The 12289-nt window shown below is 40.7% G+C and overlaps 1 protein-coding gene across 14 annotated transcripts in view; it reads left to right on the top strand.

Annotated features, from left to right (window-relative positions):
- rims2b (regulating synaptic membrane exocytosis 2b) overlaps positions 1-12289 on the top strand; it is a 62868-nt gene that overhangs the window by 18875 nt on the left and 31704 nt on the right. For 11 of the 14 annotated variants that reach the window (XR_004932278.1, XR_004932277.1, XM_036145380.1 and 8 more), the window contains 5 exons: positions 7881-7945; positions 8105-8224; positions 8300-8399; positions 10939-11062; positions 11175-11224. Coding sequence is in view for 12 of the 14 variants with exons in the window: in XM_036145380.1 (XP_036001273.1) it covers positions 7881-7945; positions 8105-8224; positions 8300-8399; positions 10939-11062; positions 11175-11224 (459 nt within the window). In the remaining 2 variants the exon portion in view is untranslated. The remainder of the gene's footprint in view (positions 1-7880; positions 7946-8104; positions 8225-8299; positions 8400-10938; positions 11063-11174; positions 11225-12289) is intronic. The other 3 variants (XM_036145381.1, XM_036145386.1, XM_036145382.1) reach the window with 2 other exon arrangements.

The following is a 12289-nucleotide window of genomic DNA, read 5'->3' as shown; positions in this document are numbered from 1 at the left end:
ATAGCCATGTTATATGTCTATGACAAAAAGACCAAAATCCAGTTGATTATGATTAAAATAGCGTTATATACTCCAAGTATCCATCCAAATATTGTTTTGATTTTGGAGCCTAAATAGAACCCCAGTAACGGGCGCGATGAGCTGACATAAACAGATGTGGCGCCATCTACTGGCAGTATCGCAGAATTATTAGAAAGCCAGATGGTCGCCATTCACGCAGCTGCTGAATAAGTTCTGATCGAGCCGACCGTGCTGTGATGCCTCGTGGAAAAAGACAAACATCCTCTTGTACCTTTTTACTTTTGATCTTGGGCTTCATCCAATACCCTAAAATATAGCTCCCAGCTCCTATTCTCCAACAATAAGAACTACTGGATCTATGGATCTTGACGCAGCACATTCATCTCTCTGGAATGACGCCACATGTTGCTTTTAGGTAGCCATGTACTGAAAAGATAGTTAGAATAATATCAAGCCACTTATATCAAAAACAAATTAAGGTTAATTAAGTTTTATACTCTTTCAGGAGTATATTGATGTTATCCGTCTACATAAATTCATAGCTACGTTATGTAAATGCAGTAAAGCCATTGCTCTAAAGATTACCCAGAACCCCTTGCTACTTGTACTACTGACTGCAGTTACAGATTAAATAGTTGATGGTGGTGTTCTCCCACTTAGCAGGGTGTCCTTATGATGTTTCCACTTTTTAATTGATATACACCTGCGCTGTGTTTTCTGGACAAAGAAAGGGAGCAAGGGAATGGTTTAGATTAAAGTTTACTCACTTTATTAGAAAGGCCCAGAAAAATCACTGAGACTCTGTGGCAAGACTTGAAACCTGAAGTTCATTTTTAATATTAGAATGGGCAAACATGTCAATTTCCAGATGTTCAGTGCTGGTACACAGGGTTGCTATGCAGATAAATGGGGAAACAGCTCAAGGGGAGGAATTAAATAGGCTACACTGTAAAAAGTTTTCTTGAAATGAGTATATTAGTCCTGTTGTGAACAAATAAATAAGATTATATGCCAATGGAATGAGTATTTTTGACTCCTAAAATAAGATACTGCACTTGAAATAAGATGGAGATGAGTTGTTCCTATTTTGAGTGAAAGAAATCTTATTCCATTAGTAGATCATTTTAACTGGCATGTTCAAATCAAGGACAAATACACTAATCTCAAGAAAAATTTCCTTACTTTTGGCTCTGTTTTTGCTGTTCTGGGGTTCAGAGCAGAGGGATGAGTAGATTTCCTGTAAGTCATTTAAACATGAAAAGCCCTGTGAGTTAGAGAAAGTGTTAAATTAATTTTAGGGTTGAAAGGATGACCAATGCAGACTGCTGATATAAATTAATACACTACATATGCAAAGAATGACCTTTGGTATTAATTTATTAAAACCCAATTTTTATATTTTTATATGATTTTTTTTCTAGAAGAAATTCTATTATTAGATAAATTAAACTTAAAACAGAGGTGGTATCTGCCATAGTGAAATAAGCATGTGTGTTTGACTCTAGAGTTTTCACACAACAGAACATTGCATTAGTTTAGATGTTCTTCTGCCCTCTAGTGGAAATGTGACGTATTTTTTCCCTTATTTCTGGAACTTGTGGCTTTCAGTCTGATATCATGAGTTTTCAGGCTTTAAACTGAGAGAGGAAGCGGGAAGGAGGGAGAGCTGAGCAGGAGACACGGTGTATGTGTTCTCTGCGTCTCTGACTTAAATTAGCTCAGTGTGGTAATCTTCTTACAGCTGAATCTGGCTTCACCTCCAACCAGCTTCACCTGCACTTCCTTAGCCTCACAACAGAGGGTTCCAGTGAGACCCCTGCCACACCAGTCAATTCTTTAACCCCAATCTGTTCTATATTTTGGTTGCAGGTTCTTGTTTTGTTTTTTTCAGAGTAGTGGGGTTCTACATTATAGGACTTTGTTGTTTCCCAGGCTTAGTCTGTTCCTGTCAATACGCATTGGGCAGCACTTTTGTCTTTTGTTTTTGTTCTTTTCTGGAGTACCACCAAACCCCACCACTAGTTTAATGATGCCGAGTGGTCGCCAAGAGATTGGTAAAATAATCTCTGTCTATATTCACCAAGCTGACTTGCAGTGTGAGCGAGATAGTTCTTGTCTGCACTACAAAAAGGGAACTAAAAATAAGTGAAATTTTCTTGAAATCAGTGTATTTTTCCTTGATTAGACCAGGTAAATAAGACTATTTGCCAATGGAATAAGATTTTCGCACTTAAAATAGGAACAATTCCTCTCCATCATCTTATTTCAAGTGCAGGATGTCTAATTATCTTATTTTAGGGGTAAAAATACTCATTCCATTGGCAAATAGTCTTATTTAGCTCCTCAAATCAAGGAAAAATACACTGATTTCAAGAAAATTTCACTTACTTTTAGTTTCCTTTTTGCAGTGTGCTCCCATATTCAGGGGTCCCCACAGCATACCTTCACAATTTAAAGACTTAAACCACTACAGCGTGGAGGGACTACACAACTGTCTGGTAGGGGAACAGTGATAATTGGGGGGCAGGAATATTCTGTACTTTCTGCAGCAAACTATATTTACTCTGGCATTTTCTCAGTCGCCACTTCTAAAGGACTTTAAATGTTGGAACCGTGTGATGGATAATGGCCTATTTAAAACCTTGGTACCTTTTTTAAACTTGTAAAAGATTTTATCTCTTTCTAAGTGTAGATAACATTTGCGTCGTAGTGGTCAGTAAGAAGAAGGATGCAGCACGTGCTTTAATATTGTTTCACCTTACATTCCTGAGCTTTGGAAATTAATATTTATTGGGCTTTTCTCCAAGCATTGTAGCTCAGGTTGGCGTGAAATGAAACTTCTCATCAACACATGAGGATTGCACCACCAAACAAGGCTCTTGGTGTTCCACTGAACATTTTCTATGCTGTTTTCAAGCTTCAATTACCATGCAAAGCTTTTCTTTATGGAGTTATGCTGTTTTTTTGTTTTAGTTTTTTCTCCATGTTGCTGGGTGTACTGTTCTCTTTCAGCTGCCTCGTGGTCCGTTTATGCAGAAACACTCCTGAGAGTTCGGTCTTCAGCGTTTTGGATCTTGACGTCATAAACGTCAACGTATTTGAGTTGCTGCGTTCAGTTAATCTTCTGCGTCTCTGGACCCGAAGTCAGGAGAAACAATGAAGTCCGATTGGCTCAGAGTGACTCCCGGCTCCTCCCATCAGGTTCAGAAGTGATAGATCAGCTCAGAGTCGCTGACGGCGCGTTGCTGGAGACACCTCCGCAGGAGATGACATAAAAACCTTCAACGACGCCGACTGGGAAACCTTCAAAAGAATCCCGGAGAACCTGTCTGACAATCCGGTCCTGTCTGGAGAAGAACAACTCAGCCTGCCTGTTCTGGTGCTGTTGGGTCACCGAATCACCGTCTATGCTCTTGGTCAATTGGATTACATGTGAAGAGTGTGGATTATCGGGAGTCACTGCAAGGAAACAGGAATAGAAACGTTGCTGGAGGGAACAAAAGCTGCGGACCACCAGTCAGCAAACATGAGAACCAGATTCATCCAGGAGATCCGGATGTCCTGCTGATCTGGACTCCTCGTAGTTCTTCTGGAAGCTGCCTGGATTTCTGGAACTTCTTTTGGGTCCTAACGTGGCGGAAAAGGTGTGGAGTTGATGAAACGTTGCCTCCCAACCCACCCGCTCTCTGACCTGCAGGACCCGCATTGAAACAAAGAGCAGGTTTACACAGCAGGTGAAGTTTAACTCCGGGCCACAATGCTGTCGCAGCGAGAGGGCTGGACTCTGTGTTTGGCCTGAGTTAATCTCGTTACGGACAGGTATGAGCTGCCCTGCAGCCTGCAGGCAGAGCTCGGGGCAAATCGTGTTCCCACACTCAGGGAGGAGGAGGAGGAGGACCGAGGAGCCGCAGGTTCAACTCCTGCTCTTCTTCTCTTCTTCTGCATCTGAAGCCTCGTCCTTTTTCATGGCGTCCCCGCAGACCTGTGAGTACTGCAGAGCTTGAAGATGCTTTCTGGCAGCGACCTGCGAGTAGACACTTCCTGTCCACTTATAGTGGTCTAAATTGGTCTAAATTTACTTGGATTCAGACTCCTTGATTGATGTGGGCTCCCGAGTCAAACCCCCGTCAGAAAATTATCACAGCCACGCACAACCCTTCTGATCTGTTCAAGTAATACACTGTATTGTTTTGATTAATATACAATAAACTATGAAGTGAGATATTGTCTACTGTGGAGAACTTACACGGATGAAGTTCCTTCAGATGTAGGCGATCTTTCAGGAGCGGAGGAGCAGCTGTCAGACGCCCCCCCAGCAGCGGGGGAAGTTGTTTACTGTAGGAAGAGTTTGCAACTTGGTTAGGAAAAAAGCTGCTGTGCACCGTTCTTAAGTGAAGTCAACATTTTCTGTGAAATGAGGTTAAAAAGGCTGTTTTTCTTTACCTGATGATGTTAAACTTGGCTTGGTCCAGGCTGCTGCCTTTAAATGTTTATTTTACAGGGTTAAATAGTATGAGTCAAACAACTTTTGGATTAATACTTGATAACTTTGTGAAACAAACTGAAAAAATATTCCTCGGATTGCAGAATCTGGTTTGTCTGCTGTGTTTTTTCTGTTTCTCTCTTCCTAATCTACTCTGTCATTGCAAATATACATTCCCAAAAACAATGTGTCTTTTGCATCTTAGGGAGCAGTGGGCAGCAATCTGGGGCTAAGGCTGGGTCTTGTTCAAGGACACGTAGTGGCAGTCTGCGGGGTTTGAACATTTTGAGAAAATGTTTGTTTTTCTAAGCTCTTTTTGAGTTAAACTATGATAACAAAAGGCTTTTGACATTTCTTAAACAGCGTGCCGACGTTACAGTTGATGCTTGTAAGCAGTTTCACTTGTACCTGGTAAAAAGGACCTCCTCTGTCTGCCTAGTACTCTGTGCTCCTCGGTCCCAATAATTTAATTTAATTCAGTTCATTTACATTGCAGCAATTAACAGATTTTAAAGCGGTTTACAAAAAAAGGGGGGAGGGGAGACCATTACATTATGGCATTCCTCAGGGTTTGCTTTTAGGCCCTCTCTTTTTTTTTTTTTTTTTTTCTACTGGTATGTTTTCCTTGCCAAGATTGCCACAACCATTTATGGAGCAACTGCTTTCAGAAGCAACTACTTTTTCACAATGCGCCTGGTTGTTTTGTACAACCTTCATCCTTTATTAACTCAAAACATTATCTAAAAAGAGCTTTTTTTTTTACTTACTGTGGCAATGTTTATCAGAAATAAGACGAGTTTGATCTTTAAAAGTGTGACATTTCCACATCAGTACCTGATTTGTTGGATTATTTAGGTCCAGAACGGAGGTTAAAATCTCAGCTGCTGCTCAGTGTTCCAGCTTTTAAATGAAAAATGATTGATGATGGAGCATTTACTTATTTTTTTGTTTTGTTTTTCTGTAGTTTGTTACTCCTTAACCTTTAACAACTCGTTGGAATTGCAAATATACCTTTTTTAATTTGTCTTAATAAGAACACTAAGTTTTGAAACCTGTAAAAAGAGATAAATATATTAAACATCTCAGTTAACAAGCTAACCAAAAACAGCTCTATTAACATTATTTCCCCACATTTTAGGACAATTCTGTTACTATTCAAATAGCAACAGCTGACTTTTTGGCTTTTTAAATTGGATCCCTTGTTTTATTTGTGAATGTTTTTAAAGAATATAACACCATCGACATACGACAAAACCCAAAGAGAGGCTTCTGTTAAAAAAGGAACAGCATAAAATATTTTTAAAAAATTGCAATTATTGCTTAGCAAAATTTAGCCATTAACAATAAATTGTATGGTTTTTAAATTCACACTTGTACTCTGCTCAAAAAAATTAAAAGAAAACATTGTAAAGACATCAGATCTCTATTAGAAAGAAAAACATGCTGAATATCCATACTAATAAGGAATGTTTAATGTTAGGAACAAAAGGATGCCACGTCTTTTGATGAAAAGGATCGACCCACAGAGGGTTTAATCCAAAGTCGCAGAGAAAGTGAAACTAAAAAACTGACGCTGTAAGCTGGTCCAGTTTGCAGAGATGTTATTGCAGCAACACATTTGGCCCATATATGCTTAGATATCTCCTCCCAGATCCTGACCAGGGCTTTGTAGTGTTCATCCTGTTTCCCGTTGCTCTATGGAGCAGATACCGGTCCTGCTGATGGGTTAAGTACTTTAGACGGCTCTGTCCAGCTCTCCTAGAGTAACTGTCTGTCTCCTGAGACTGTGCTGGGAGACACAACAAACCTTCTAGTAATGGGACGTTTTGATGTGCCACCCTGGTGGAGTTGGACTGACTGTGCACCCTTTGTAGGGTCCAGGTATTGCCTCACGCTACCAGTAGCGACACTGACCCCGGTCAAATGGAAAAATACTGAAAAGCAGACAAAAAGTTTGGAAAAGATATATTTCTGTGGCCTCATCCTACAAAACCCTTCCTGTTGTTGGGGTTGTCTCGTTGTTGCCTCTTTAGTGCACCTGTTATTCATTTCATTAACATCATTACAGCGAATACCTGATTAACAACCTCCTCTGCTACTGAACCGCCCAGCTCAATATTCCAGGAGTGTAACTTCATATAAAACTCTGATTTAAATAAGTTTATTTTATTATATTTATGCATTTTCAAAAAAAAGCACTTCTTCTCTTTTCTCTCCTGGTGCCAAACGTTGTTAAGCAGGATGTCACGTTGAGTTATGATCCTACGCTGAAGGAAAACGGATAGTAGAACCCAAGCATGATTTCAATGTGTAGACATATTTTAAATAAATAAAAAAAAAAAAGCTTTGTTGATTTGGGCGTTCCCGAGTTTAATATGGAGGTGTTGAGTCAATTTCATGGCATGGCATTGCGTGCAGATCTGGCCCCTTGGCTGTAAAAACAAAAGCTCTGATTTGAACTGCATTACTTTATTTTTGCGTTACAAGGACAAAAAATAAAACCTATTAAAATGAGTACAATGCACAGGCAAGTTAAAGAAAACACGACGAGCATGTTGGAAGTACTTTGGTTTAGACCGGAGGAAAGATTATGGGTACAACAGCTCCTCTAACTCTTCAAACATCTGTCTGAGGAGCCCGTCCTCAGACAGGCAGACTGCATTTTAGCAGAAACCTCTCATGTTCTCCCTTCTTAGTAGGTCTTACTAAGCTCAGGACGAAGATAAGATAGGCTGTATTGATCTCACATTGGAGAAATTCACACGTCACATCGGCTCAGTAATCAGTAGTCAGAGGAAAGAGGAATCAAGTAGGACGAGGTGCATCAAATTTATACACAGTGTGTCCTCGTAATACCATGGATCAAAAGGAGTAGGTAAGAAAAAGCAAGAAAGAAAAAATACAAAAAGAAATAAGGCAGAGGATGTCTTCTGTACATTCACTGTGGCTTATACGCGTGTGTATTGACATATATTCGGGCATGGTAGCAGCAGAAGTCACTTCTTTCAGGAATGAGTGGTGCTAAAGGTGTGGTGCTCTTCATCACAGGCACAAGAGCTGAACATGTCAGGAAGAACGCAAAACTACCTAGATAAGAAATCCCTTTATGAACAGTTTGGTCCTTCAATAATGTATTTAGGTAACTTTTTATTGTGTTTTTTTTATATACTTACAATTTCCAGTTAAACTTTGTTAGCTTCTTAATGAATTTGTGCAGAAGAGTGCAGTGGGGTCTGGGAAGTCTAATCCCTTCTGTCCAGGAAAGTTTCTCCCATGGGGAGAGAAATAAAGAGCTTTTGACTTTAAAGTACCTTCTTTAACCAGAGATGGATTTTTAAAACTATTTTTGTATTTAAAATAATTTTCTTGTTTCCAGGAGACATGGAGAGCCAATGGTGGGATCATGGTGCCTGGCACAGCGAGCCTGCGCCTATGTCTATGGTAATTTCCACCAGCCGGTCCTCAATGCTAACACGCTTTTCATCATTCAACCTTCCCTTAAATCTTTCGTTGTTGTGAATACATAAAGTTCCTGTTTTTTTTTTAATAATGTTTAAAAAAAAAAAGAAGCAATATTTGTATCTCTTTGTAACCCATTAGCAGCCGGTCACGTGGCAGCCATCCAAAGATGGTGAGCGTCTGATTGGTCGAATCGTCCTGAACAAGAGGATGAAGGACGGGACGGTTCCTGCAGACACAGGAGCCCTGCTGGGCCTCAAGGTGATGCTCCTGTTTCTCATTTTATCATCGTCTCAGTGACGCTCTGTGGCCTGCTGACGGCCGACCTGTTCGCAGGTTGTTGGTGGGAAGATGACCGAGTCTGGCCGTCTGTGTGCGTTTATCACCAAAGTGAAGAGAGGAAGTCTCGCAGACACCGTGGGACATTTGAGACCAGGTAGGCATGAAGTTATCTAGGCAGATGGTTTGTGTTTACAGATGAGGTGTTGCATGTGGCTTTTGGTCAATATGCAGCATGAAAAGGTGGTGTTAAACCGACCCGTGACTTCTCCTTGTTTTAATAAGAGGGGAATTTCTCAGAATCGTGTGAAGTGGTCTTGCTCTGGTTTTTCTGAAGGTTGCTGTTGGACTTTGAATGGCAGCTGTTCTCTACTGTTCATCAACCTGATGGTTTGATAAACAAAAAAAGTCCAAATGAAGATGTAAAAACAAAACTGAGACAGCCTGGAGATGAGGCAAGGCAAGGCAAATTTATTTGTATAGCACATTTCAGAACCAAGAAAATGCAACGTGCTTAACATGATTAAAACATAGTAAAATAAAACAGAATAAAAGCTAGTTGTAATAAAATGTAGAAACAAAATAAAACATGGGAGAATAGAAACTAAAAGAAAATATTAAAAACAGTTGGACCACAAAGTTGAACTAATTATGTTTAAAACCGTTTAATTAGAACAGTCGAAGGAAATCCTAAACAAATGTGTTTTTATCTTTCATTTAAAAGAACTTAGGCTTTCAGCACTTTTACAGTTTTCTGGAAGTTTGTTCCAGATAAATGGAGTATAGGAACCAAATGTTGCTTCTCCGTGTTTTTAATTGAGAGAAAATTCTCCATTTTAGAAGTAAAACATTACCAAAATCTTTGGTGATATTGAAACATTACCATAACCTTTCAATATGGAGCACATTGCTCCATATTGAAAGGTGAAACAACCTTTCTAAGGCTGTGGCAGGTTGTACATCTGCAGCCTCTTGACCTTTTCCACATTTTATCATGTTACAACCACACAGTACAATATGTTTAATTGGGATTTTATGTAATCAACAAAAACACAATGTAGTGGGTAACTGTGAAGTGGAAGGAAACATTTTTATGGTTTTCGATATCTTAACTAATGCAAAATGTGTGTGCCATGGATTTGTATTCAGCCCCCTTTACTTGAATATACCCCTAAATAAAGTACAATAGAAGTCATCTAGTGAATTCTGTCTGTAATTTAATTTCAGTCTCAATCCAGCCTCAGAGGTTTGTTTGAGGACATTAGTGAACAAACAGAATCACAAAGACTAAAGAACGTGGCATACAGGTCAGGTTAAAAGCTGTGGAGTTTAAAGCAGGGTTAGGTTAAAAACTGCAATCTAAAGCTATAACATATCATAGAGCAATGTTCAGTCATTCATTGCAAAATGAAAAGAGTATAGTACAGCAGAAAACCTATCAAGATATGGCTAGTTACCTAAACTGACAGGCCAGGAGAGGAGGGACTTAATTAGAGAAGCAGCCAGGAGGACCATGGTACCTCTGGAGGAGCTGCAGAGATCCACAGGCGTCTACTGACAGGACAACTATTGGTCTGGCACTTAATGAAACTTGATTTTTATTGATGATTGGTGAGAAAAAAAGTCCTTGTTGTGAGAAAACCACGAGGGATCTTACCTTTGGTTTGACGCAGGACATGTCGGTCTCACAGCAAACATGGAAGAAGGCGCTCCAGATAAGAGCCAAGCAGATTTTTCTTTCTGGTCTTTGTGCAAACGCTGCAAGTGGTGGTGGCAACATCCTGCTGGGGCCTCTGCAAGGTCAGAGTTGCTGGGAAGATGCATGAAAGAAAACATAGTCCTACAGCCAGAGCTACACTTTAATGGTTTTAGACAAAAGCATGTTCGTCTGCTGGAATGGCCTAGTCAAAGTCTAGTCCCAAAACTAATTAAAAATTGGTCACAAGGCTTGAAAGTTCGGTTTTACAGACATTTTACATCTAAATTAATGACAGGTGAGCTATTGGGCAAAGATGTAAATGTGCAAAGCTGGTGGAGAGACGTACTGTAGCTGTGATTAGATTACATCCATCATTCACCCTGGAGGGCCGAATACGAGGCTGCGCCGCTCTCCTCAGATGTTGTTTTTATAAAATATACTAAGCACCAAGTATCTTTTTACTTCCAAATCACTCCTGCATGCTTTATTTCACTTTCACTTTGTAAGCAGCTGTGCTGTGGTGAAGTTGGTAGCACTGCTGCCTTGCAGGAAGACAGTCCTGAGTTTGAATCCTGGCCTGAAAAGTCTTTCTGCATGTTCTCCCTGTGCAATGCGCCTGTTCTCTCTGGGTACTCCAGCTTCCCCCAGCCGTCTGTTAAAATGATCAGACTGTGGATCTCCGACTGCTGGGTTAATCGGTCTCTCCAAATTGCCCTCAGGAGTGAGAGAGTGTCGGTGTTTGTTTGGTTTTTAGTCCTGCGTGTCTCTGTGTTGCCCTGTGATGGACTGGGGACATGTCCAGGGTGAACCCGCAACCCTGCAGGGACAAGCAGGCATAGACAGTGGACGGATGTGTAAAAAAGCTTAAAGGATAGTTTTTGGTGTCATTGTCACCTTTTGAAATGGCTCATTGGCTTTTTGCAGGGTAAACTGTAGTAAAAGTTAATTTTTTGGTGTCCCTGTTGGCGTTTTCAACATCAACCTCCTTAATCTTCAGGTGATCAGGTTCTGGAGTGGAACGGTCGGGTTCTTCAGGGCGCCACATTCAACGAGGTCTACGACATCATCATGGAGTCCAAACCAGAACCGCAGGTGGAGCTGGTGGTGTGCCGACCCATTCGGTGGGTCGCACTCAATGCTTGGTCCAAATAAATGACAAAAAATGTCGACAGATTGTCCATCTGAGAGCATTTCTAACCTGATATTAACAGACGCCTGTTCGTTCTTTCTCAGCAGAGACGTTTCAAGGGCAGCTGACGCCTCCAGCGTTCACCTGGACTCCAGTGAGTTTTTACATAAGAATATTATTCACCGGAAACTCACAGAAAACCACGACAGAGATAATTTTTTCCTTCTGTTCACCAAAAACCTGCTTCCTGAAAGCCGCTGGGCTGTTTTCAGACACCAGGCTTCTGGTCATTTAGACGCTGCTGTAGTCAATGTTAATGTTTCTGCAGATTTCATTCAGGTAGACTTGTGAAGCTGGAGATGATTAACCTATTTCACTTCTCTGTCTGACATTAAATCTTAAAAGGTTTTCCTGTTTTAGCTCAGTTAAGCTTGATCTGATTATCTCCATCTGTCAAAAGCCAGAATAATGGGAAAGGCTGTTGGCAGATTCTTTTGGGTTCCTTCGCCGTGGGGAAAAGTCGGGAATTATTTCAGGGATTTCTAAGAAAACAAGAATATGGGAAAATATTCACATTCACAGACTTTATTCCCCATCCCACTGTCTAAATGAAATATTCTTCCTTTAGACACTACATCCGTCCTTCTCTATCCTTCCTCTTATCTTCCTTCCTTCCTTCCTTCCTTCCTTCCTTCCTTCCTTCCTTCCTTCCTTCCTTCCTTCCTTCCTTCCTTCCTTCCTTCCTTCCTTCCTTCCTTCCTTCCTCTTGTGTTCATTGGTATTTCCTTGGTTCGTTAGTTTGTTCCTTCCTTCCTTCGTTGTTTGTGCCTTCCTTCGTTCCTTCGTTCCTTCCTTCGTTCCTTCCTTCCTTCGTTCCTTCGTTCGTTCGTTCCTTCCTTCGTTCGTTCGTTCGTTCGTTCCTTCCTTCCTTCCTTCCTTCCTTCCTTCCTTCCTTCCTTCCTTCCTCTTGTGTTCATTGGTATTTCCTTGGTTCGTTCGTTCGTTTGTTCCTTCCTTCCTTCGTTGTTTGTTCCTTCCTTCGTTCCTTCCTTCCTTCTTTTCTCTTGTGTTCATTGGTATTTCCTTGGTTCGTTCATTTGTTCCTTCCTTCCTTCGTTCCTTCCTTCCTTCGTTCATTTGTTCGTTCGTTCCTTCCTTCCTTCCTTCCTTCCTTCCTTCGTTCCTTCCTTCCTTCTTTTCTCTTGTGTTCATTGGTATT

Source organism: Fundulus heteroclitus, chromosome 13 (genome assembly GCF_011125445.2).
Source record: "Fundulus heteroclitus isolate FHET01 chromosome 13, MU-UCD_Fhet_4.1, whole genome shotgun sequence".
Lineage (NCBI taxonomy): Eukaryota > Metazoa > Chordata > Actinopteri > Cyprinodontiformes > Fundulidae > Fundulus > Fundulus heteroclitus.
Note: the sequence above shows the minus strand (reverse complement) of the source record. Positions and strands in the feature narration are given on the sequence as shown.